This window comes from Oncorhynchus mykiss, chromosome 27 (assembly GCF_013265735.2).
Source record: "Oncorhynchus mykiss isolate Arlee chromosome 27, USDA_OmykA_1.1, whole genome shotgun sequence".
Taxonomy (NCBI): domain Eukaryota; kingdom Metazoa; phylum Chordata; class Actinopteri; order Salmoniformes; family Salmonidae; genus Oncorhynchus; species Oncorhynchus mykiss.
In genome coordinates, this window is record NC_048591.1 from 4,148,911 (window position 1) to 4,176,828 (window position 27,918).

At 43.5% G+C, this 27,918-nt stretch overlaps 1 protein-coding gene across 1 annotated transcript; it reads left to right on the forward strand.

Moving 5' to 3' along the window:
* Positions 1-9,353: 9,353 nt before the first annotated feature.
* On the forward strand, positions 9,354-27,517 carry ppp2r1bb (protein phosphatase 2, regulatory subunit A, beta b). The gene is made up of 15 exons (XM_021587309.2): positions 9,354-9,510; positions 10,451-10,541; positions 10,805-10,905; positions 11,086-11,318; positions 11,594-11,741; positions 12,034-12,189; positions 13,154-13,268; positions 13,395-13,465; positions 15,394-15,528; positions 17,949-18,122; positions 18,480-18,540; positions 23,973-24,127; positions 25,182-25,324; positions 25,640-25,731; positions 25,980-27,517. Exons 1-15 carry the CDS (start codon positions 9,415-9,417, stop codon positions 25,994-25,996), a joined length of 1,788 nt encoding a protein of 595 aa, XP_021442984.1. The 5' UTR covers positions 9,354-9,414; the 3' UTR covers positions 25,997-27,517.
* The last annotated feature ends 401 nt before the right edge of the window (positions 27,518-27,918 follow it).

A 27,918-nucleotide genomic window follows, 5' to 3' on the forward strand; every position in this document is an offset into this window, starting at 1 on the left:
ACATTCTTTCATGGTGTATTGCCACCACCTACTGGGTGGGGTGAAAAATGAATGGCGTTTTGGGATAAACGCACAAAATAAGGTCTGTGGTAAACACGGCATAGGATTTGTTATACGTTTTGTTCTATGATATTATCATCAGCTAACTTCACATTGTGAATTTAGAATAATTTGTGTAATAATAAAACACAAATTGCAAAGGCTTCATAATTCATAAAGGTCATATCTCATAGAACAAAGCGTATAAGATCTCCTAAACCTGTGTTAACCTCAAACCATATTTTCAGTGTTTATTGCAAAATTATATTCTTTCGCCATTCATTTTTCCCATATGGATGGCTGAACGAACCAGATAACTTATTTCCTGGTTTTAGGACTAAATATATTTGCTACAAGTGAAAAACATACCACAGTTTAAGTAGCTGCTCTAACAATGAAAATTAACGTCCTCAAAAATAGGAGGCAAGGGCAGATGGCACCAGTGTGTGAACTGTTTTTTTTCCCTCAAAGTTGCCTGGATATCCTACTTACGTCAGTACACTCTTACCCTAAGCATTATGTAGCGAATAAGTCATCCCATTTGTTGTTAACCAAATACAGTAACAGTATAAGTCATAATACCCATAAAACCCAGCGGTCAAACTGGGAAATGATTCTAATTGTTTTTCCACCATTCATTTTCTCCATATGGGATTTTAGAAACACTTAAAATAAGTGCTGTGTTTCGTGATGGCTTACCCCGGCGTGACGTTTTGATAACTGTAAATCTCTATTGGACAATATGCTAATAATGCTAATAAGTCTATCATAAAGAACTACAGATGCCATGATGATCTGGATGAGAATGCTGAATCGAGGCAAAGGTAAGAATCTCTGGATTAACTATCTAATGCTAGGTAATGTAGTAATGAATATATTGTCTAAATGTACACTACTGTTCAAAAGTTTGGGGTCACTTAGAAATATCCTTGTTTTTGAAAGAAAAGCCAAAATAAATTTGTCCATTAAAATAACAGCTAATTGATCAGAAATACAGTGTAGACATTGTTAATGTTGTGAATGACTATTGTAGCTGGAAACGGCTGATTTTTTTATGGAATATCTACATAGGCGTACAGAGGCCCATTATCAGCAACCATCACTCCTGTGTTCCAATGGCATGTTGTGTTGGCTAATCCAAGTTTAGCATTTTAAAAGGCTAATTTACCATTAGAAAACCCTTTTTCAATTATGTTATGACAGCTGTTGTGCTGATTAAAGCAGCAATAAAACTGACCTTCTTTAGACTAGTTGAGTATCTGGAGCATCAGCATTTGTGGGTTCGATTACAGTCTCAAAATGTCCAGAAACAAATAACTTTCTTCTGTAACTCGTCAGTCTATTCTATTCTTTCGGAGCCATCATCGACTCAGTGGGTTTTGTCCAACATGTCTCTGGACCCACTCACTGTCACAGTCATACTCTGGACCTAGTTTTGTCCCATGGAATAAATGTTGTGGATCTTAATGTTTTTCCTCATAATCCTGGACTATTGGACCACCATTTTATTACGTTTGCAATTGCAACAAATAATCTGCTCAGACCCCAACCAAGGAACATCAAATGTCGTGCTATAAATTCACAGACAACACAAAGATTCCTTGATGTCCTTCCAGATTCCCTCTGTCTACCCATGGACGCTAGAGGACAAAAATCAGTTAACCACCTAACTGAGGAACTCAATTTAACCTATTTAACCAATTAACCTTGCGCAATACCCTAGATGCAGTTGCACCCCTAAAAACTAAAAAAATTTCTCGTAAGAAACTATCTCCCTGGTACACAGAAAATACCCGAGCTCTGAAGCAAGCTTCCAGAAAATTGGAAAGGAAATGGCGTCACACCAAACTGGAAGTCTTCCGACTAGCTTGGAAAGACAGTACCGTGCAGTACCAAAGAGCCCTTACTGCTGCTCGATCATCCTATTTTTCTAACTTAATTGAGGAAAATAAGAACGATCCGAAATTCCTTTTTGATACTGTCGCAAAGCTAACTAAAAAGCAGCATTCCCCAAGAGAGGATGGCTTTCACATTAGCAGTGATAAATTAATTAACTTCTTTGAGGAAAAGATCATGATTATTAGAAAGCAAATTACGGACTCCTCTTTAAATCTGCGTATTCCTTCAAAGCTCAGTTGTTCTGAGTCTGCACAACTCTGCCAGGACCTAGGATCAAGAGAGACGCTCAAGTGTTTTAGTACTATATCTCTTGACACAATGATGAAAATAATCATGGCCTCTAAACCTTCAAGCTGCATACTGGACCCTATTCCAACTAAACTACTGAAAGAGCTGCTTCCTGTGCTTGGCCCTCCTATGTTGAACATAATAAACGTCTCTCTATCCACCGGATGTGTACCAAACTCACTAAAAGTGGCAGTAATAAAGCCTCTCTTGAAAAAGCCAAACCTTGACCCAGAAAATATAAAAAACTATTGGCCTATATCGAATCTTCCATTCCTCTCAACATTTTTAGAAAAGGCTGTTGCCCAGCAACTCACTGCCTTCCTGAAGACAAGCAATGTATATGAAATGCTTCAGTCTGGTTTTTGACCCCATCATAGCACTGAGACTGCACTTGTGAAGGTGGTAAATTACCTTTTAATGGCATCGGACCGAGGCTCTGCATCTGTCCTCGTGCTCCTAGACCTTAGTGCTGCTTTTGATACCATCGATCACCACATTCTTTTGGAGAGATTGGAAACACAAATTGGTCTACACAGACAAGTTCTGGCCTGGTTTAGATCTTATCTGTCGGAAAGATATCAGTTTGTCTCTGTGAATGGTTTGTCCTCTGACAAATCAACTGTAAATTTCGGTGTTCCTCAAGGTTCCGTTTTAGGACCACTATTGTTTTCACTATATATTTTACCTCTTGGGGATGTCATTCGAAAACATAATGTTAACTTTCACTGCTATGCGGATGACACAGAGCTGTACATTTCAATGAAACATGGTGAAGCCCCAAAATTGCCCTCGCTAGAAGCATGTGTTTCAGTCATAAGGAAGTGGATGGCTGCAAACTTTCTACTTTTAAACTCGGACAAAACAGAGATGCTTGTTCTAGGTCCCAAGAAACAAAGAGATCTTCTGTTGAATCTGACAATTCATCTTAATGGTTGTACAGTCGTCTCAAATAAAACTGTGAAGGACCTCGGCGTTACTCTGGACCCTGATCTCTCTTTTGAAGAACACATCAAGACCATTTCAAGGACAGCTTTTTTCCATCTACGTAACATTGCAAAAATCAGAAACTTTCTGTCCAAAAATGATGCAGAAAAATTAATCCATGCTTTTGTCACTTCTAGGTTAGACTACTGCAATGCTCTACTTTCCGGCTACCCGGATAAAGCACTAAATAAACTTCTGTTAGTGCTAAATACGGCTGCTAGAATCCTGACTAGAACCCAAAAATGGTATCATATTACTCAAGTGCTAGCCTCCCTACACTGGCTTCCTGTCAAACAAGGGCTGATTTCAAGGTTTTACTGCTAACCTACAAAGCATTACATGGGCTTGCTCCTACCTATCTCTCTGATTTGGTCCTGCCGTACATACCTACACGTACGCTACAGTCACAAGACGCAGGCCTCCTAATTGTCCCTAGAATTTCTAAGCAAACAGCTGGAGGCAGGGCTTTCTCCTATAGAGCTCCACTTTTATGGAATGGTCTGCCTACCCATGTCAGAGACGCAAACTCGGTCTCAATCTTTAAGTCTTTACTGAAGACTCATCTCTTCAGTGGGTCATATGATTGAGTGTAGTCTGGCCCAGGAGTGGGAAGGTGAACGGAAAGGCTCTGGAGCAACGAACTGCCCTTGCTGTCTCTGCCTGGCCGGTTCCCCTCTTTCCACTGGGATTCTCTGCCTCTAACCCTAATACAGGGGCTGAGTCACTGGCTTACTGGGGCTCTCTCATACCGTCCCTGGGGGGGGGGGGGGGGTGTCACCTGAGTGGGTTGAGTCACTGATGTGATCATCCTGTCTGGGTTGGCGCCCGCCCCCCCTTGGGTTGTGTCGTGGCGGAGATCTTTGTGGGCTATACTCAGCCTTGTCTCAGGATGGTAAGTTGGTGGTTGACGATATCCCTCTAGTGGTGTGGGGGCTGTGCTTTGGCAAAGTGGGTGGGGTTATATCCTTCCTGTTTGGCCCTGTCCGGGGTGTCCTCGGATGGGGCCACAGTGTCTCCTGACCCCTCCTGTCTCAGCCTCCAGTATTTATGCTGCAGTAGTTTATGTGTCGGGGGGGCTAGGGTCAGTTTGTTATATCTGGAGTACTTCTCCTGTCCTATTCGGTGTCCTGTGTGAATTTAAGTGTGCTCTCTCTAATTCTCTCTTTCTTTTTCTCTCTCGGAGGACCTGAGACCTAGGACCATGCCTCAGGACTACCTGACATGATGACCCCTTGCTGTCCCCAGTCCACCTGGACGTGCTGCTGCTCCAATTTCAACTGTTCTGCCTTATTATTATTGGACCATGCTGGTCATTTATGAACATTTGAACATCTTGGCCATGTTCTGTTATAATCTCCACCCGGCACAGCCAGAAGAGGACTGGCCACCCCACATAGCCTGGTTCCTCTCTAGGTTTCTTCCTAGGTTTTGGCCTTTCTAGGGAGTTTTTCCTAGCTACCGTGCTTCTACACCTGCATTGCTTGCTGTTTGGGGTTTTAGGCTGGGTTTCTGTACAGCACTTTGAGATATCAGCTGATATACGAAGGGCTATATAAATAAATTTGATTTGATTCTTGTTCTGAGAAATTAAGGTTATTTCATGCAAGAAATTGCCAAGAAACTGAAGAACTCGTACAACGCTGTGTACTAACTACTCCCTTCACAGATCCGCGCAAACTGGCTCTAACCAGAATAGAAAGAGGAGTGGGAGGCCCCAGTGCACAACTGAGTAAGAGGACAAGTACATTAGTGTCGAGTTTGAGAAACAGATGCCTCACAAGTCAATTGGCAGCTTCATTAAATAGTACCCGCAAGTCACCAGTCTCAACGTCAACCGTGAAGAGGCGACTCCAGGATACTGGCCTTCTGTACACCTATGTAGTCCAATTGTATTTGTCACATACACGTTATACACATCTTTATAAACGCACTCACCGAGTCAGCAGATGTTAATGTGAGTGTAGCGAAATGCTTATGCTTCTAGTTCCAACAGTGCAGTAATATCTAACAAGTAATCTAACAATTCCCCAACAACTACCTAATACACACAAATTTAAAGGGGTGAATGAGAATATGTACATGTAAGTATGTGGATGAGCAATGGCCGAGCAGCATAGGCAAGGTGCAATATATGGTATAAAATACAGTATATACATGTGATATGAGTAATGTAAGATATGTAAACATTATTAAAGTGGCATTATTTAGAGTGCATTGTATAAACTGACCAATTTATTAAAGTGGCCAGTGATTGGGTCTCAATGTAGGCAGCAGCCTCGCTGAGTTAGTGATTGCTGTTCAGCAGTCTGATGGCCTTGAGATAAAAGCTGTTTTTCAGTCTCTCGGTCCCAGCTTTGATGCACCTGTACTGACCTCGCCTTCTGGAGGGTAGCGGTGTAAACAGGCAGTGGCTCGGGTGGTTGATGTCCTTGAGGATCTTTTTGGCCTTTCTGTGACATCGGGTGCTGTAGGTGTCCTGGAGGGCAGATAGTTTGCCCCCGGTGATGCATTGTGCAGACCGCTCCACCCTGTGGAGAGCCTTACGGTTGTGGGCAGAGCAGTTGCTGTACCAGGCTGTGATACAGCCCGACAGGATGCTCTCGATTGTGCATCTTTAAAAGTTTGTCAGGGTTTTGGGTGACAAGCCAAATTTCTTCAGCCTCCTGAGGTTGAAGAGGTGCTGTTGCGCTGCCTTCACCACACTGTCTGTGTGAGTGGACCATTTCAGTTTGTCTGTGATGTGTACGCCGAGGTCCTTAAAACTTTCCACCCTCCACTTCTGTCCCTTCAATGTGAATAGGGGGGTGCTTCCTCTGATGTTTCCTGAAGTCCATGATCATCTCCTTTGTTTTGTTGACATTAAGTGAGAGATTGTTTTCCTGACACCACACTCCAAGTGCCCACACCTCCTCCCTGAAGGCGGTCTCATTGTTGTTGGTAATCAAGCTCACTACTTTTGTGTTGTCTACAAACTTAATGATTGAGTTGGAGGCGTGCATGGTGAACGCAGTCGTGGGTGAACAGGGAGTACAGGAGGGGGCTGAGCACGCACCCTTGTGGAGCCCCAGTGTTGGATGGTCAGTGAAGTGGAGATGTTGTTGCTTACCTTCACCACCTGGGGGCGGCCCATCAGAAAGTCCAGGACCCAATTGTACAGGGCAGGGTTGAGACGCAGGGCCTCCAGCTTGATGAGCTTGGAGGTTATTATGGTGTTGAAGGCTGCGCTGTAGTGAATGAACAGCATTCTTACATTGGTATTCCTTTTGTCATATGTGATAGGGCAGTCTGCAGTGTGATGGCAATTGCGTCATCTGTGGACCTATTGGTGCGGTATGCAAACTGAAGTGGGTCTAGGGTGGCTGGTAAGGTGGAGGTGACATGATCCTTGACTATCTCTCAAAGCACTTCATGTTGACAGAAGTGAGTGCTACGGGGCGGTAGTCATTTAGTTCAGTTATCTTTGCCTTCTTGGGTACAGGAACAATGGTAGCCATATTGAAGCATGTGGGGACAACAGACTGGGATAGGGAGCGATTGACTATGCCCGTAAACACACCAGCCAGCTGGTCTGCACATGCTTTGGCAGACCAGCCTTGCGAGGGTTAACACGTTTAAATGTTTTACTCAACGTCAGCCACAGAGGAGGGGGCACAGTCCTTGTTAGCGGGCCACGACGGTGACACTATTATCCTCAAAGCAACCAAAGGTGTTTAGTTTGTCTGGAAGCGTGACGTCAGTGTCCGTGACGTGGCTGGTTTTCTTTTTGTAGTCCATGATTTCCTGTAGACCCTGTCACATACGTCTTGTGTCTGAGCCGTTGAATTGCAAATCCACCTTGTCCCTGTACTGGCATTTCGCTTGATGATTGCCTTGCGGAGGGAATAGCTACACTGTTTATATTCAGACATATTCCCAGACCTCTTTCCATGGTTAATTGCGGTGGATCGCGCTTTCAGTTTTGCGCGAATGGCGCTATCCATCCATGGTTTCTGGTTAGAATATGTTTTAATAGTCACAGTAGGTACAACATCTCCAATGCACTTCTTTATAAACGCACTCACCGAGTCAGCGTATAGGTCGATGTTGTTCTCTGAGGCTGACCGGAACATATTCCAGTCCGCTTGATCAAAACAATCTTGAAGCGTGGCCAGCGTTGAATGGTTCTCGTCACTGGTACATCCTGTTTGAGTTTCTGCCTATAAGACAGAAGGAAAAAGATGGTGTCATGGTCAGATTTGCCGAAGGGAAGGCTTGGTATGCATTGCGGAAGTTAGAGTAGCAGTAGTCGAGGGTTTTGTGCATGGGCGTAGCGCAATCAATACGCTGGAAGAATTTAGGTAGACTTGTTCTCAAATTTGCTTTGTTAAAATCCCCAGCTACAATAAATGCAGCCTCAGGATGTATGGTTTCCAGTTTGCATATAGTCCAGTGAGGTTCCTTGATGGTGGTCTCGGTATCTGCTTGAGGGGGAATGTACACAGCTATGACTATAACTGATGAGATTTCTCTTGGTCGGTCAAATGGTCGGCACTTGATTGTAAGGAATTCTAGATCGGGTGGGCAGAAGGACTTGAGTTCCTGTATGTTGTTATGATTACACCATGAGTTGTTAATCATAAAGCATACACCCCACCCTTCCTTTTCCCAGAAAGGTGTTTATCTCTGTCGGCGCGATGCATGGAGAAGCCCGTTTGCTGAACCGATTCCGACAATATATCCCAAGAGAGCCATATTCCATAAAGAAAATCAGCTGTTTCCAGCTACAATAGTAATTTACAACATTAACAATGCCCACACTGTATTTCTGATCAATTTGATGTTACTTTAATGGACAAAAAAAATGCTTTTCTTTCAAAAACAAGGACATTTCTAAGTGACCCCAAACTTTTTGAACGGTAGTGTATTTAAATGGACAAATCTGTGAACTGTTTTGGGCCAGTTTTAAATTGACACATAACATGTTAGTAAAGGTGTCAGCTAGAGATGACGTGCAGGGATTTGCAGTCTTGCATGATGTCTACTTTGATGCTAATTTGCATTTTTGAATCTGAGTAAATAGAGCTGAATATATTGATAAGTCACCGTGTCTGAAAGAGATTTACATGGTTATCAAAACATCATGCCATGGTTAAATAAAATCTTATTTGTCACATACACATGGTTAGCAGATGTTAATGCGAGTGTAGCGAAATGCTTGTGCTTCTAGTTCCGACCATGCAGTAATATCTATCAAGTAATCTAACCTAACAATTTCACAACAACTACCTTATACACACAAGTGTAAAGGAATGAATAAGAATATGTACATAAAAATATATGAATGATTGATGGCCGAACGGCATAGGTAAGATATCCAATAGTTCCTCCCGACTGTATGTAATAAAACCTAAGATTTCCTGGGGTAACAATGTAAAAAATAACACATAAAAAAACTAAATACTGCATAGTTTCCTAGGAACGCGAAGCGAGGTGGCCATCTCTGTCGGCGCCGGAAGTAGCCTACATGAAACACAGTTCTTATTTATTTGTTTCTAAAATCCCATATAGGAAAAATTAATGGTGGATAAAAAATTTGAACCGTTTTCCTGTTTGACCGCTAGGTGTATGGGTATTATGACACTCCCACCGTTGGGATCTATTAAACGCTCTCTCATTGACCTACAAACAAAAACTCCTGGCTAGGTATATGGGAAAAAACGCCACCTACTGGAGAATATAGATTTCGGGCCCAATCATTGCAACCCATTGCTTCGCCTCTTCCTATCTAAATATGCTCATAATACGTAAACTAAGAAAATCAACAAAATGGTCAGTCTTATTCAAATGACTTCTCATAACCATACACAGGTTACAGGGCCTTTTTGGTGAACATGCAAATCCAGCGAGAACATCAACTATCGGTATCATACTCTCGCGCATCAAAGCTACAGTCAAAATGGTCTATATCATAAAAAATCATGAAAATAAAGTGCTTTTTGGGCTTAATTTAAGTTTATTGTCAGCCATAAGGTTAGCAGTGTGGTTAGGTTTAAAATCTGATTTTAAGAATGGTAGAAACGTGCCTAGTAAAATAAAAAATAAATAGGCGGGGTTTATGAATTTGTAACTGTGGTAACTTGTGACGACGATACAAGTCCGTGGAGAAAGGAGGCCCCTGGTGGTGGTTGTTTATAAGAAACCCCGTAGTGAATCGCTTTTCGTTTAATGCAACATAAATCCAAAATGGCAGGAGCTGATGGAGACGATTCTCTCTACCCCATCGCGGTTCTCATTGACGAGCTTCGTAATGAGGATGTGCAGGTAATCACCGATGCTCTGATCATAAGACGTTCGTTTGGGATATTATATTGGTGGTGTTTATTTTACTTAAACATGTCTGATTTCAAAAAGGATCGTTAGCTAACGTCAGGCCTTTTGGCCTGTTCATGAAATCTCAGCCCTGGCGCACCCAGTCTGGCTAACGTTAGCTGTCTATAAGCGTGTTACATGGTGTGATAAATATCAAACGGAATAGCTGCATGTCGTATTTAGTTACTGTCAAAAATGTATAGCTAGGTAACTAACTAGTTATTTGCGGTGTGTAAAATTAACTGGTGCTAGCTAACGTTAGCTAGTTACTACTGGGTCACTTGTTTAGCTAGCTATTGTGCCGGGCTATCTATGCTACAGTCAGTAGTTAGCAGCAAACTAACTAATTAACGTTAGCTATCTAGCTCCAATTCGCATGCTAACTTGTAAATTAACCTAGCTACTTGTTTGTTATTGAAGTATTAAAATGTACAATGTACACACAACGTTACTGTATGCTGATTAGCAAGCTCATACATGTATATATACCTGCTAATTACATAATTACAAGGAAGCTTCCTTCCTTCATGTACCCGACAGTCATCCAGCTCCACCCTGGTTATGGTAGTGAGATTATCATTATTTTCATGTTGTAACTAACTAGTTAACGTTAGTTAGGTAACTACTGACATGGTTAGTTATGTAATATATCTGCATCTTGCTTTGGTGTCTGAAAGCATTACAAAACACACACGTTATCTATACTCTAGAAAAAAAGTTATGTTTGTAGGAAGGCACCTAAAAGGGAATTCATTTCTCTTTGAAATGCTCATATCTGAAATAGTCTTCATAGTTCGCCTCACTGAAATGCGAAGGATCTTTTTATGGCTAATGGTGGCCTCTCTTGTAAGTTTCATGTAATAACATCATCTGGCATTGTTTACTTTCCAAGTTGCGACTGAACAGTATCAAAAAGCTGTCTACCATCGCATTGGCCCTTGGAGTGGAGAGGACCCGCACTGAACTCCTCCCCTTCCTCACAGGTATGTCCTCACCTTAAGTCCCCAGTTACAGCCATCATCATGAGTCAAGATGTGTGAAAGGCTAATAATTCTGACTGAGTCAACACTCTTTAAAGAGATTCACAGGACATTGCACAACCAGCATTAGCATTGTCACTTTGCTGGAAATTGTTCTGAGATAGCATGCATTGAAGCCAGTAGAATTCATCTATCTAATTGTGTTGTCATGCCAATCCCCCGTGCCCCCACTCTTTCAATTATGTTCAACACCTGACCTCTTGTAGACACCATCTATGATGAGGATGAGGTGCTTCTTGCCTTGGCTGAGCAGCTGGGCAACTTCACCATGCTGGTGGGAGGCCCTGAATATGTTCACTGTCTGCTGGTACGTATCTGGTAAAAAAAACACATTTGGTATTGAGCATATAAGATGCATACAGATAATCAACATATAGACCTTACAACACAATTTTACAGAGTTAACCCATGCATATACACCTATCTCAACATATCCAGTCAGCTACGCTACATACACATACTTATGTCCCTGTGTCTTTCTCCGCAGCCGCCGCTGGAGAGCCTGGCTACCGTGGAGGAAACGGTGGTGCGAGACAAGGCTGTGGAGTCTCTGCGTAAGATCTCCCAGGAGCACTCTCCTGTGGACCTGGAGGTGCACTTTGAGCCCCTGGTGAAGAGGCTGGCCAGTGGTGACTGGTTTACCTCCCGCACCTCTGCCTGTGGCCTGTTCAGCGTCTGCTACCCCCGCGTGTCCAGCACCGTCAAGGCTGAAATTCGCCAGTGAGTAGCTATATCAGGAGAGTTGTAGTTTAGACATGATTAGCGATTGAAATATGGTCTATTATGTGTCCCCCACTATAATCACTAGGAGCATAATATTAGAATTGCGGACATTACTTTCTCATATCAGGGGTCCCATGCCCCATCTCCTGTAGTCACACATACTAGCCTTCCAGTCCCAAGTCAATCAGATCGGGATGTTTAGCTACTCTTTTTGTGTAGAGGAGATACAATGGGGTTATGGTCTGATGGTGGGTGGCATGTTCTCTCCACAGGCATTTCCGCACTCTGTGCTCAGATGACACTCCCATGGTACGTCGCGCCGCAGCTTCCAAGCTTGGGGAATTCGCCAAGGTTCTGGAGCTGGACTATGTCAAGAGTGACATCATCTCGCTCTTCACCGCACTGGCCTCCGATGAGCAGGTACATACATGTACTCTACAAGCACACAGGGCGTTCTGTGACATTGCTGTGGGATGTGCCTGGAGTTCTACCACACAATTCCTAAATCGACTGGCCAATAGAAATAACATAGCCATACATATTAGCTGTTTTTGAATGGGGATGGATTAATATTTCTGATAATTCAGTAGGAAGCCCCACCTGGGACGCACAACTGGGTCTAGCTATTGTTAACACCAACGCCTCAGCAGTTACACCATTTTATTAAATTGGCACAGAATGAGAAATAATCCCATTGTCCCCCTGCCTGTAGGACTCAGTGCGCCTGCTGGCTGTGGAAGCCTGTGTGAGCATCGCCACACTGCTGCCCCAGGAGGACCTGGAGACGCTGGTGATGCCCACCCTGCGCCAGGCCGCTGAGGACAAGTCCTGGAGGGTCCGCTACATGGTGGCTGACAAGTTCTCTGAGGTGAGCATGTGGAAACATTGATATGCTGCATGTAACCATAATGTCTCAAATATTTGCTGCTTTACCCAACCTGGAACGGAAGCAATGGGGGACGACATTCAATGCTTCACAAGTGGTCACTTTAAAATGGTTATTTTAGTAGTTTTTAGTATGCCCAGTTGTAGAAGAAAAGGGGGCATTTTGAGAGAATTTTAAAAAATTAGTCAGCGGTATTTGCATTTTTGCTGTAATTTTAGTCTAGGCGTTTATATTTTACGTTGCTTTACTGTATTGAACTTAAGTAATACAATGTTGCAAGGGGAAAGTAGAGTGGACATGGATAGCAGGTCTGTTATGGGGCCCTGTAATGTTCTTAGTCCCCCAGTGTAGAACATTCTTAATGTCCTCATTGCCACTTAACTTCAATACACTAACGCATTGATTGCTAACCCATATGGCCTTCTGTTGTCATTTAGAATAAAATGGGACATATTGCCACTGTTCAATAATATGATGTAGAAGTTCAGTCAATCAATGTAAAAGCTTTCAGGATACCTCACACTTTTTTTTTGTGCACCACACTTAACTGAAAGGTTTTCTACCACTTTCCCCCTCACCACCATGGTCTTTGGTAGCCTGGGTTCCCGACCTGAAATCCCATTAGTTTAGTGTGTTGATCAGCAAATCTCAGAGTAAGGTTTGAAGGTGGGATCATGTCAAAGCTGTAGATGGAGATGTCTGCTGGATGTTAATTGCTATGTCTGTGGTAGAAGTTCCCTTGTCCAATTTAACAGTTTGCAGGAAACTTCCACACAAATTAAAGCCTGGCAATGGCAAATAGTTTTGTGCACTTTCCACCTTGCCACCATGGACTTTGTAGCCTGTGTGTTCCCAACCCGAATCTCATCAGTTGAGTGTGTTGGTCATGGAGTCTCGCACAAAGGTTTAGTGGTGGATGTTAATTGCCATGTCACTGATTCCACAGCTCCAGAAAGCGGTGGGCCCAGAGATCACCAAGAACGACCTGGTCCCAGCCTTCCAGAATCTGCTAAAGGACTGCGAGGCTGAGGTCCGAGCCGCTGCTGCCAACAAGGTCAAGGGTGAGTGTATGGACTACATCCGCCAGTCAAAGAAAGCCTCTGTTGAAATGAAAAATAACTGTTTGAATGAGAAGCTTTAAACGTCTAATAGACCGCAGTATTTATAAACCCCATTTCTTTCCTCAGAGTTCTGCGAGAACCTTCCAGAAGACAGCAGAGAGACCATTATCATGACTCACATTCTGCCCTGTGTAAAGGTATATATAAAAAACAGCCACGGTTCACTTTTATCCCTCTTTTATTCTGCTAGCTTGTCTTGGTTTCTTTGACCTGTCAATTTCTCACTTGATGGAAGTAACTCCTAGCACCCATGACTTACGAAGAGGCAATTAAAAAAGCATTCATCTTAAAACATGTTTTAAAAAAAAAAATTTATCAAGCTGTCGTGCTTTAGGCGAACAGTCATGTGTTCTGAAGTCTCGACAATAACATGAGTTAAGCAAATTATCTTGTTCAGAAGTGCAAATGCGCAGGCAGCGGATATTTTTAGACACCCGCAAATCAATTTCTAGCATGAGTGTTAAACTGATTAACCTGTTTCTGGCCGTACTTTCTATAAGTGAACTGGGAGGATATTATGCATTGTAGTTTGGGGGCTTGTGAAGAGATGAGGACTTGCGCTCAGTATAGCCTTTGGACAGCAGGGGGCAATGTTGTATTTAAAACGTCTACCAAATCACCACACAACTCCTATTCACTGTCTGTGTTGGAACGCACTGGTTGGTTCCTGAGTTTAAATGACATCCCTTTTGTTTAGGAAATATACATTTTGGGGAAATAACAGCTCTTCTAGGAACAACTCCAGCATAAAATACAAAAGTACTATTTTAGCCTATAGCATCTTTAGTCAAATCCCAAGTCCTTATTAACTGTTATTTAAAGCTGGTCCAAATATGACTGAAATACAGTATATGAGCTCGGTGCAGCTTATGTCGGATAAATGACAAACTGTTTTCATGAAAGCAATCGAGAAAAGAACCAGTGGAAAAACACTAAATGACATTATATGGACACTGCTCGTCAAATACAGTGGGGCAAAAAAGTATTTAGTCAGCCACCAATTGTGCAAGTTCTCCCACTTAAAAAGATGAGGGAGGCCTGTAATTTTCATCATAGGTACACTTCAACTATGACAGACAAAATGTGAAAAAAAATCCAGAAAATCACATTGTAGGATTTTTTTATGAATTTATTTGCCAGATTAGTCTATTGGTCTGCCAGATGGTGAAGCTTAATTCATCACTCCAGAGAACGAGTTTCAACTGCTCCAGAGTCCAATAGCGGTGAGCTTTACACCTCTCCACTCCAATGCTTGGCATTGCGTATGGTGGGCTAAGGCTTGTGTATGGCTGCTCAGCCATGGAAACCCATTTCATGAAGCTCCCGATGAACAGAAGCAGTATGCAACTCTGTAGTGAGTGTTGCAACCGAAGACAGACAATTTTTATGAGCTTCAGCACTCTGCAGTCCCATTCTGTGAGCTTGTGTGGCCTACCACTTTGGCTGAGCTGTTGTTCCTAGACATTTCCACTTCACAATAACAGCACTTACAGTTGACCGGGCAGCTCAAGTAGGGCAGACATTTGACAAATAGACTGGCTGGAAAGGTGGAATCCTGTGACGGTGCCACGTTGAAAGTCACTGAGCTCTTCAGTCGGGCCATTTTACTGCCAATGTTTGTCTATGGAGATTGCATGGCTGTGTGGTTGATTTATACACCTGTCAGCAATGGATGTGGCTGAAATGGCCAAATCCACTCATTTTGAAGGGGTGTCCACACACAGCAGTTTTGTGTGTGTACATAGTGTAAATGCCTGGTCTGTAGAGCACATTATGCTTCACAGCGCCGGGTCAGCTTGTGTAAACATGATTCATTTCAACACAGAGGCTAGTTTGCACTTACCCTGTCCACAACGGCACCGTATTCTATGGGCAGGATGTTGACTTTATACGCCTCTTGAGGAACATTGTCATAGTGCTTCTCTAACTTTTTTTTCTATGCCCCTTTTCTCCCGAGGGAAATATCAATGTAGCAGTAATATTGTCATATAATATTGCCCTATTTGAAAATACTTGATTTGCTGTCCCTGTCCACTGAAATGTCTGACTCTTTCTCTCCTGACAGGAACTGGTGTCTGACACCAACCAGCATGTGAAGTCTGCCCTGGCCTCTGTCATCATGGGCTTGTCAACTATCCTGGGTAAAGACAACACGGTGGAGCACCTGCTGCCTCTGTTCCTGGCCCAGCTCAAGGATGAGGTAAACACCAATCACTACTTCTCTTATTCGTTCTGTTCATTAGGCACCAAATGGCAGAAAATAGGCTGAAACTGGTAGGGACTGGTTTCGACTTGGAGTCTGATCACCCCCTTAATATCGTCTAATGCTATTGGCCTTGTTCAGGATCAGATGTACCTGACTGGCTCCCTACCGGAGTATAAATCAAGGGATGACCCTGATAGGGTTTGAATCTTTTTCCTGGTGATAGTTGTTGTAGTGGTGTTAGGCTGTTTGAGGTTTTCATTCTGTGTGGTTTCATTCTGACATATCCTTCCTAAATGTGGCCTGTATCACAGCCAAAATCCAGATGACGTAAGACTTCGGCGCTAGCCGACTACATTTACGTACAGTTCCTTTGGAATTATTCAGACCCCTTGACCTTTTCCCCAGCTTGTTACGTTGCAGCCTTATTCTAAAATTGATTAAATTGTTTGTTTTTCTTATCACTCTACACACAATACCCCATAATGACAAAGCAAAACAAAGAAACAAAGAAATGTTCTTCTTCTCTGCAGATCCCGTCAAGCTCTGTCAGGTTGGATGGGGAGCGTACCTTCTCAGCTATTTTCAGGTCTCTTCAGAGATGTTAGATTGGGTTCAAGTCTGGGCTCTGGCTGGGCCACTCAAGGACATTGGGACTTGTCCCAAAGTAACTCCTGCTTTGTCTTAGCTGTGTGCTTAGGGTCATTGTCCTGTTGAAAGGTGAACCTTCACGCCGGTTGGAGGTCTTGAGTGCTCTGGTGCAGGTTTTCATCAAGGATCTCTCTGTACTTTGCTCTGTTTATCTATGCCTCGATCCTGACTACTCTCCCAGTCCCTGCTGCTGAAAAACATCCCCACAGCATGATTCTGCCACCACCATGCTTCACCGTAGAGATGGTGCCAGGTTTCTTCCAGACGTGACGCTTGGCATTCAGGCCAAAGAGTTTATTCTTGGTTTCATCAAGAATTGTTTCTCATGGTCTGAGTCTTTAGGTGCCTTTTGGCGATCTCCAATTGGGCTGTCATGTGCATTTCACTGAAGAGTGGCTTCCGTCTGGCCGCTACCATCAAGGTCTGATTTGGTGGAGTGTTGCAGAGATGGTTTTCCCATCTCCACAGAGGAACTCTAAAGCTCTGTCAGTGACCACCGGGTTCTTGGTCAACCCCCTGACCAAGAACCTTCTCCCCCGATTGCTCAATTTGCCCAGGTGGCCAGCTCTAGGAAGAGTCTTAGTGGTTCCAAACTTCTGTTTAAGAATGGTGGAGGCCACTGTGTTCTTTGGGACCTTTTAATGCTGCAGAATTATTTTCAAAATGTATTAGAGCTCTATTGAGGGAGGCAGTTTCAACCTCATGGCTTGGTTTTTGTTCTGACATGCACGGTCAACCCTGGAACCTTTTTATATAGACACATGTGTGCCTTTCCAAATCATGTTCAATCAATTGAATTTGGCACAGGTAGACACCAATCAAGGATGATCAACGGAAACTGGATGAATCTGAGCTCAATTTCAAGTCTCATAGCAAAGGGTCTAAATGCTTATGTAAATAAGGTATTTCTGTTTGTTAAAGAGAAAAGATTTCTAGCCTGTTTTCGCTTTGTCATTATGGGGTATTGTGTGTAGATTGAGGATTTTTATTCATTTAATCCATTTTAGAATACGGCTGTCATGTAACAATGTGGAAAAGGTCCAGGGGTATATTTAAGGCACTGTATTTCTGGTCACTTATTGATACTGGAGTGGAAAGGTTTGGGCAGATGACGCAAACTGCCCTGCAAAAATATAAAGGTGCACAAATACACAGATACGATTGGCTGTCATCTATGGCAGCCTTACTATTAAAAGATGTTCTAGTTTGCCTTGCAGCCAACGCTGAGTTGACAGGGTTTGTGTCATAAAGGATTACAGTCAAAACGGACAACTGAGGTGCAAAACAGCCCGAATGACTCACGGATATAAATAATCATCTGTTTTCGTCAATATTTCTACTCCAAATATTTAGTTATTGGATTTTGTACTGTCCCTCAGCTGGCTGCCAACTCTGTCGTATCCTATTTGTTTCACAAAAAGCTTGATGTGAAATTTGTCTACACATTCGGAGGCTAAGAACCAAGGGACTGGGACTGGCAGCAGGAGTTGGGAACGAGCAGAATGTCTTTGGCAATTCTTTTAGCCGTTGTTGCTGATGTCATGTTGCGATTGGAGCCAAGAAAGGCGTCATTACAAGCAGATGGGGAAGCATAAGCAATAGCTCAGATTTTCTGTCGCAAAGATTTTTGCCACTGAAGAACACTTAAAAGGACATATGACATGTTATGTTCCCTAATGTAATTATCCCCACGACTCATACAAGAGATCCCTCTCACTGCTCTCTCTTCTCTCTCCCTCTCTTTCTTGCTCTTTTTCTCCCTGCAGTGCCCTGAGGTGCGCCTCAACATCATCTCCAACCTGGACTGTGTCAACGAGGTGATCGGCATCCGCCAGCTCTCCCAGTCGCTGCTGCCTGCTATCGTGGAGCTGGCCGAGGACGCCAAGTGGAGGGTCCGCCTGGCCATCATCGAGTATATGCCCCTGTTGGCCGGACAGCTGGTGAGTCCTCGCTTGCGTCCCAAACGGCACCCTATTCCCTACATAGTGCTCTGCTTGTGACCAAAGCCCTTGCACCCTATTCCCTACATAGTGCACTACTTTTGATCAAATGTGCCATGCGTGTGTTCCGCAGTTCATGGTGGGCAAGTGCTGGTCACCAATATCATTGTAAAAAAATAATGCTATGCAATGTGTTAGTAATTCAGCTAGCTTTATTTGTGATTTCTATGTAGAAAGTGACATACCCTCAATTACTATTCAGTAATAGTGTTGCTTCCACTAATGTTTGGATGTTATTTGTTTGGATTTTGTTTGAAAATTGTTTAGAAATATATTCTCTTCTAATCTGTACCCCAGGGAGTGGAGTTCTTTGATGAGAAGCTGAACACCCTCTGCATGGCATGGCTCATTGACCACGGTAAGAACCCCTCCCACTAATACACACCACTCTCTGTTCAATGCATTTGACTTCTGTGTCCACACCGTGAGAAGTCGGCGGAAGTAGAAGGACTCCAACATTGGACAGAGGTGGGTCACGTCCCAGACGGATCATGTCCCATGCTGCTGTCTCAGCTAGCAGTTCTTCTCCAGCTTCCCTCCTCCCCCGCATCCTCTGGTTTGGGGGGAGAGAGAGAGAGAGACGTGTCAGGCTGCAGCTCTCAGCCTCATGGCTGTGCCAATGACAAAGGTCTGATAAGAACCCAGTGACTTGGACTTGGAGAAGCCAGTGAAATGCGCTCTCCTTAATGTCTCTCCTGCCCTCTCCTCTCTAGCTGAGCAAGTTAAATTCAATGTTGTGCTACCGCACGGCAAGCGATACCGGAGCACCAAGTATAGGTCCAAGAGGCTTCTAAACAGCTTCTACCCCCAAGCCATAAGACTCCTGATCATCTAATCAAATGGCTACCCAGACTATTTGCGGTGCCCCAACCCTCTTATACGCTGATGCTACTCTGTTATTATCTATGCATAATCACTTTAATAACTCTACCTACATGTACAAATTACCTCGACTAACTGGTGCCCCCGCACATTGACTCTGTACCGGTACCTCCTGTATATAGCCTCGCTATTGCTATTTTACTGTTGCCCTTTAATTATTTGGGGGTCTGAATACTTTCCGAATGCACTTTATCTGTGAGTATCTGACAAATATGGGGGGGGGGGTGGCGTGTTAGACCATGGGGGCTGCTTTAAATGAGTGGCAATTTGATTATAGGGGAAGCACTGCAAAACATCAGTCAAAACAACACACGCTATCAACGAGCCACCTGTGGTTCTCCACTTGGCAGCTTCTTGTTATTGTTAAACTATCTGACCATTCAATCATAACTCACACCTTTCAGCCAAATCGATGCGCGCATCATATTCGTGACATTGTCAGCCAACCAGTCTATAAAGCCTTGAACAGCAAGATTGAATCTGTTGTTGGCCTATTGCTCGAGTGCATCTTTAGTAATCCTGTTTAGAAATAAATGTCTTCTGAGAGCTGTCCTCAGTGTTTAGACTAGGTTCTGTTTGTCCTCAGAAAACCTGCTTAAATTTCCGCATGGAAGACTTTAGCTCTGGTCAACAGTTTTTCCAAGCTACAGATCTAGGATCAGGATTTCCTCCCCCAATCCTAACCTCCTAAATGCGAAACTGACCCATTGTCAGTGTCGAGATGCATTTTCTCCGCTATGCATAACTCAATTTACCTTACATTACCATATCCCCCATTTCCCTTCTGGCTTTATGGACAACCATCATGGCTGTAGAATAGAAGAAACAGGATGCAGATGGGTCAATAGTTGAACATTTCCTATACATTTGTCAGACACAGTCCAAATACCTGTACTTGCATTTTAAATAGTAGGCTAAATATACTGAACAAAAATATAAGTGCAACAATTTAATTTTTTTTACAGAGTTAAAATTCATATAAGGAAATCAGTCAATTGGAAAATTCATTAGGCCCCAATCTATGGATTTCACATGACTGGGCAGGGACGCAGCCATGTGGTCCACGGAGAACATAGGCCAACTCACTTGAGAGCCAGACCCAGCCAATCAGAATAAGGGTTTTCCCCTCAAAAGGGCCTTATTAGTTGGAGGTCCTGTGCTTGCGTGGTCGGCGTTTGTGATGCCAGTTGGACGTACTGCCAAATTCTCTAAAATGACGCTGGAGGCTGCTTATGGTAGAGAAATTATCTGGCAACAGCTCTGGTGGACATCCATGCAGTTAAATCAAACAGTCTGTGTAGCTATTTGATTAGATGTTCAGGAGTCTTATGGCTTGGGGGTAGAAGCTGTTTAGAATCCTCTTGGACCTAGACTTGGCGCTCCGGTACCGCTTAACGTGCGGTAGCAGAGAGAACAGTCTATGACTAGGGTGGCTGGAATCTTTGACCGTTTTTAGGGCCTTCCTCTGACACCGCCTGGTATGGAGGTCCTGGATGGCAGGAAGCTTTGCCCCAGTGATGTACTGGGATGTATGCACTGCCCTCTGTAGTGCCTTGCAGTCAGAGGCTGAGCAGTTGCCATACCAGGTGGTGATGCAACCAGCCAGGATGCTCTCGATGGTGCAGCTGTAGAACCTTTTGAGGATCTGAGGACCCATGCCAAATCTTTTCAGTCTCCTGAGGGGGAATAGGTTTTGTCTTGTCCTCGTCATGAATGTTTTGGTGTATTTGGACCATTCTGGTTTGTTGGTGATGTGGACGCCAAGGAACTTGACACACTCAATCTGCTCCACTGAGCTGTTGTCAATGAATAGCATTCTCACATAGGTGTTCTTTTTTGTCCAGGTGGGAGAGGGCAGTGTGGAGTGCATCGTCTGTGGATCTATTAGGGTGGTATACAAATTGTAGTGGGTCTAGGGTTTCTGGGATAATGGTGTTGACGTGAGCCATGACCAGCCTTTCAAGTACTTAATGGTTACACGTGTGAGTGCTACAGGTCGGTAGTCATTTAGGCAGGTTGCCTTAGTGTTCTTGGGCACAGGGAATATAGTGGTCTGCTTAAAACATGTTGGTGTTAGACTCAGACAGGGAGAGGTTAAAAATGTCAGTGAAGACAGTTGCCAGTTGGTCAGCGCATGCTTGCAGTACACGTCCTGGTAATCCGCCTGGCCCTGCGACCTTGTGAATGTTGCCCTGTATGAAGGTCTTACTCACATCGGCTGCGGAGAGCGAGATCAGTCATCCTGAACAGTTGGTGCTCTCATGCATGTTTCAGTGTTATTTGCCTCAAAGCGAGCATAGAAGTAGTTTAGCTCGTCTGGTAGGCTCGTGTCTCTCGGCTGTGCTTCCCTTTTGTTCTTGTAATGGCTTGCAAGCCCTGCCACATCCGACGAGCGTCGATTCGGTCTTAGTCCTGTATTGACGCTTTGCCTGGTTGATGGTTCGTCGGAGGGCATAGTGAGATTTCTTATAAGCTTCCGGGTTAGAGTCCCGCTCCTTGAATGCGGCAGCTCTGGCCTTTAGTTCAGTGCGGATGTTGCCTGTAATCCATCCCTTCTGGTTGGGGTATGTACGTACAGTGCCTGTGGGGACTACGTCATCGACACACTTATTGATAAAGCCAGTGACTGATGTGGTGTACTCCTCAATGCCATCGGAAGAATCCCGGAACATATTCCAGTCTGTGCTAGCAAAGCAGTCCTGTAGTTTAGCATCTGCTTCATCTGACCCCTTTTTTATTGATCGAGTCACTGGTGCTTCCTGCTTTCATTTTTGCTCGTAAGCAGGAATCAGGAGGGTAGAATTGCCACGTTTGCCAAATGGAGGGCGAGGGATCGCTTTGCACGCGTCTGTGTGTGGAGTAAAGGTGGTCTAGAGTTGTTTTGTCCCCCCCCTCTTCTAGTTGCACATTTAACATGCTGTTAGAAATTTTGTGAAACACATTTAAGTTTCCCTGCATTAAAGTCCCCAGCCACTGGGAGCGCTGCCTCTGGATGAGTATTTCCTGTTTGCTTGTGGTGAAATACAGCTCATTGAGTGTGGTCTTAGTGCCAGCATCGGTCTGTGGTGGTATGTAGACTCCTATGAAAAATACAGCTGAAAACTCTGTAGGTAGATTGTGTGGTCTACAGCTTATTAAGCAATACTCTAGATCTTCCTTAGACATCGTGCACCAGCTGTTTACAAATATGCATAGTCCACCCCCCCCCCCCGTCTTACGAGTTGATGCTGTTTTATCCTGCTGATACAGCTGGCTTGTTATACGCTGTATGTTGATAATGTTGTCGTTCAGCCATGACTCCGTGAAGTATAAGATATTATTGGTTACACACTTTATTGATGACCGATAGCGTAAGAGAAAATTACACCCAAAACGGTTACCCTTCCATGTCCATTTGGCCCTTTTGTTGATATTATGGACTTTTACATTAGCTGGTCATGTATATGGTGCCATACAAATCTTCTTCCTAACATGATCAAACGTCGCCACCCATGTCACTTTTTCCCTCATTTTTTATATTTTTATAAATCTCGTTGGAAGTGTTTTAAGTCGGAGACAATCAAGTCACTAAGATAAAAACATTGAAAACATAGCCATGGCTCCCCGCTTGGCCCTCAAATCCGAGTTTACGCGGAAAAAGTCAATCCACCTGCCAGGTTTATCTTGGCAATGGATAAATGCTCACTAACTGGGATTTAAACAAATTTGTGCACAAAATTGAAGAATAAGCTTTGTGTGTGTTTGGAAAATGTGTCTTTCAATCTATTTCAGCTCATGAAACATGGGACCAACACTTTACATGTTGCATTTTATATTTTTGTTCAGTGAAGAAAGTTATGACATTTCAACAATAAAGATGGTGCTTTTAAATGTCAGGATGTCCTCATTTTGGCTTCATCTAGTAGAATTCGCTGCATATTAAGGAAGAGAAGCGTCTTTTCAAGCCCACTTGTTTGACAACAGCTGATAAGAGGATGGGCTTTACCAAAATGAAAGAATTGTGGGAAATGGCGCAATTAAGCATTGGATGACATTTCTCAGGATGGGTGTGCCTAGTTTGTGGCTTACTGCATACATTTATACTAATCAGTACGTTCAAAGTAGTATGATTAGTACACGGTATGTAGTTTTAGTAAGAAGTTGCCCAGACAGATTTCTAACATGGCCAGCACAGGTTTTAATATCTCATTGTAGTGCCAAAGCCTTGGGTTCCACAGGCCAATGGCAATGCTCTTCTAGCCCCAGCTAGGCTCTCTAGCAGTCTCTTTATGGCTGTATTAGGAGCCAAAGGGCCAGGTTTGTCAGTGGGTTAGAAATGTGTTTTACCCAGGCCCACTGGTCTCCCTCGCTCTGTTTATAAGCCAGTATTGAATATCAGGTAATCAGGCTTGTGTGTACCCAGATGTTATGTCACTGTATTCTGGGCACAATTGAGTGTTTTGAGCAGTTCTGCAGTCACTAGCCTCTCAGCCACGATTACTGATGGACATGTTTTCTATGCAAATGGGAGATTTTCCATGTTATTTATTTGTTATTTGGCAAACAAACTGACAATAATCCAAAGATGGCTGCCAAATGGCTAGAAAAGCGCTCAAAAGAACCAAGAAACCTAGCAATGTTTGCAAGTGCCGGGTACTCAGGTTTTTCCTGAGTAGTGTACTGACGACCTACTCTCTTGTAGAGTTTGAATATGTTTATCTCCATTTTAGATCGCAATTTAATTTGAGTAACGTTAAGTCAATAGGTCCACCTAGTTCTATTAATATTATAGTTTTGTAAAGGAAAACCCTAACACTTTTTTTTTGTTTTTTTGTTTTTGGGACACCTACTACTAAAAATAGTTAGGCCTAGTAGTTTATCTAGTGCTACAGGCCAATGTCTCAAAGTGTGTGTGTGTGTTTTCGACAGTATACGCTATCCGCGAGGCAGCCACCTGTAACCTTATGAAGCTGGTGGAGAAGTTTGGAGCCGAGTGGGCCCAGAACACCATCGTGCCCAAGGTGCTGGGCATGGCCAACGACCCCAACTACCTGCACAGGATGACCACGCTCTTCTGCATCAACGTGAGTCCACCTGACAAGTACACCACACACAAACCCTCAGACACTAGGCGTATAATACGATGGAAGCTAGATCTACTCAGGTTTTTATATAAAGCTAGTCATATTACCACGGTGGATATTGATCATGTAGCTGCCGCCATCTCAAGCAGGCTTGTAACTTTGCATGCATGTCGCACATGGCTAGTTGAACGCCAAACTATTCGAGTTGATGCTGAACCATCAATATATGGGAGAGTCGGTGACGACTTTTGCTGAAATCAACATGAAAGAGAAGCTCTTGCAAATTTCGCAGGCTATGGGATAAAGTAGGATATTAAAGTGCATTTTTTTTATTACATATCGTTAATGCAGACTTTGGGGAGCTTATCAATGCACAAACAGCTGTTTTGCCCCCACCCCATCTATAAAATAATGGTATTATGTCATATAAACCTTTTACTATGCGTGAACTTTCTTATGCTTGCTGTCATTACGAAATGTTTAGTGAGATGGGGTTTTTAATATGACTATAACACATTTCATTCATAAAACGTGTGATCATTCGTCTCTCACAAATGAAGTGAATGATGACGCAAACTTTGCGAAAGGGAGGGAATCTGATTTCATTGGTCCTCACCTCGCAGCTCAGTCATTTCATTCAGGGTAAGTGGAGTTAGTGGCCTGCCTTGGAGCAGGTTCGTTCTGAAGCATCCGTTGCCATAGAAATGGCTAAAAGGTGAGCCACTTTCGTATGACCAGTTATCCCGATTTGAACCCTGAATTGATCAAAGTTACCTCGCTTACGCTTCTAACCTGATTCGTAGTATAGGGTTGATCTCCTTAAACCTCAGGTGGATTTAAACCAATTCATTTTTGGCCAACATTTGACTTCTAAAACAATTATACTTTTTTAGCAGGTACCTTACTGTCCCAGTCATTTATTCTGGTAATTTATCATGATTTTAAATCTGATATTTTAGGCATTTATCAGATGCTCTTATCCAGAGTAACTTAGTCACTTGTGGCTAACTGTCATTTGTTTATGCATTGTTGGTTTTTATGTCATCCACCCCAGGCTCTGTCTGAGGTCTGTGGCCAGGACATCACCACTAAGCAGATGCTGCCTGTGGTCCTCAAGATGTCCAACGACCAGGTGGCCAACGTGCGCTTCAATGTGGCCAAGTCTCTCCAGAAGATCGGCCCCGTCCTTGACAGCAAGTACGTCCTCCTCGTCCATCACAAAGCCCTCGTTCATCTCGTTCAGGCCTCCGATGACTTGACCACAGTCTACATCAGGGTTGTGTTCAGTGGGCACAAAACAGGAGAAAAAATTATGAAACCAATGAGGCTCTTGCCTGAACTGGCCCAGTAAGGATGCTCATTTGAGTTACTCTGTGACAGTATGTTTTGCATCTACTGAACACGACCCAGATCTCCATGTCCAACCGTAATTCCTTGCAGTCAGCTAATCCATTATGGCACGGGAGGGTGTGGAAAATGTGTGCCCTGTGTGAAATGTTTCGTTTTTCTCAGTGCTCTGCAGACAGAGGTGAAACCAGTCCTGGAGAAACTAGACACAGACACAGATATGGATGTTAAGTACTTTGCCCAGGAAGCTATAAGCGGTAAGTATAGTACTCGTATGAAGTCTCCTCACTAGGGCCACGTGCAGTTAGGCACATGTTGTGGAACATTGCCAATAGAAATGTCCATGAATAGAGCTGCTGGTAGTCCTTGTGCTACGTCAAACGCATGTTTGTTAGAAATGGCCTATATTATGTGTATCTGAGCGTTCTACAATGTGCCCTGCTGAATGCGTTTCCCAATGTGAACGTTAGTCCATCTTGTCATTCTGATTAATTTCTCCCCTTAGTTCTGGCCCTGGCATAAACCAACCCAAGCTTGGCTATCCAGAGGAAACAACAACCCAAGATGTCGTGACATTGCAAACACTTCACAATATATTTATTGATGTTCAAGAGCAACTGGTGATGTACGGAGACTTAACGGAGCCTATTAACACCTATTTTGTCTTTTTTTTTTTTTCTTCTTTACTCTCAGAGATAATAAAATGTCCAGGAAAAGCGCAGGCTTCTAATTTCCCCTCGCTGTAAATCTTTTGCTTCTCCAAGTGTGATGAAACGTGCATTTAAGCACAGCATGCTGACCACTGTGCATAAGTAGCATTGCTGGTTTGACCCACACATTCCTCCCCGTACATACATAGCCACCGACTAACGTTACTATTGGCACGGCCCCATTCGCTGCCACATTTCTCTGTACGAAACACCCAGAACACGCGAGCCAGCTCTTGGTTGCATGTCCAAGTGCTAGACAGATGCTATTGCTGCAGCAGATGGTGAGGAAGGCTGTTTTATTTGCTCGTGAAGATCTGCTAGGCTAAGGCACCCACATATTTTGTTTACATGTGCTGCCCCCCCCCCCCCCCCCCCCCCCCCTTGGGGATGTTCCTCATGTATTCATAAAAGCAGTTTGCGCAACACCCCATCCTCGCTTTCTCTCCTGCGCAGGTGTTCTGTGTGTGTGCAATGAATTACAGTTGAATTTGTCTGAGAAATGAGTAATACACACCGTGTTCTATTGAAATGTGAAGGGATACTTCGTGATTTTTGGCAATTGCCCTTTATCTACTTCCCCAGAGTTAGATGAACTTGGGGATACCATTTTTTATGTCTCGATGTCTAGTACAAAGGAAGTTGGAGGTAGTTTCGTGAGCATTCGTTAACTAACGCTAGTTAGCAATTAAGCCTGTAGTAGTTAGTAACTTCCTTCAAACTGCATGCAAAGCCATACATATGGTATTCACATGTTCATCTGACTGGGGAAGTAGATAGAGGGACCTCATTGCCCAAATCATGAAGTGTACCATTAGTAATGGGGACCACCACCACCCATCATTTGATTTGTCATTATAGATTAGTTTATGTATTCAGTTCATCACTGGTGTTATTTCTTTTTCTGAGTCATTTGTTTGACACGGGGGGGGCATTGGGTGTAATTGTTCAATCTCTCTTGCTCTTAATCTTTGTGCCAATTACTGATGAGCAATGTTGTTGTTTTTATTAGTAAGCTTTCGTAAGGTTTAGCTCTTGATTGCCCTAATTTGATGTCGTAATGATGTTTTGTGTTCTCTAAAGACAAGGCATCACTCCTCACGTGTTGTCATTCAGTCAGTTGATCAATGCTGACCACTGAATCTAAAAGGACGGGGAGCACTGAGAATAGCAGGGCTCTGTGTGTGGGTGGTTGTATAATATGGGATGGGAAGGGTGTGTGTGAATGATTTGGTCGAATACAGTCAAAAGAAACTTGTCTTTCCCTCCAGTCTCCCTCCCCATTTTCTCATCGGTCTCTTAAATAAACAAACCTTGATTGGCCCATAAACATTTAGACCCTGCTTCGGTTTTTATTAAATTCTCTCCACAATTGTGACGCTGTACTTGAACTGAATACACTTTTGCATCGAGTGTTGTAACTGTTTAGTTGTCTGCACACCCTTAAGTTTATAGATGTTGTTGCCTTAAAGGTATTGAGCGAAATGACTTTGCACAGCAGCACCGCAACGAGCAAGATTAGACTGCTGTCACACACACAGTATCTGTACATGTGCACCAGTTCGCTTCAGGCTCTTATGTGAAAGCCACCGGACCAAAACGGCAGGGAAGTTTAGCCTGGCACGCCAAAGCTCCTAATTCTGACCTGAGTTAAGCGTGTGTAATGTAAAAGTCGGTGACAGTTATACACGAGTATACAAAACATTAACACCTGCACTTTCCATGATAGACTAACCA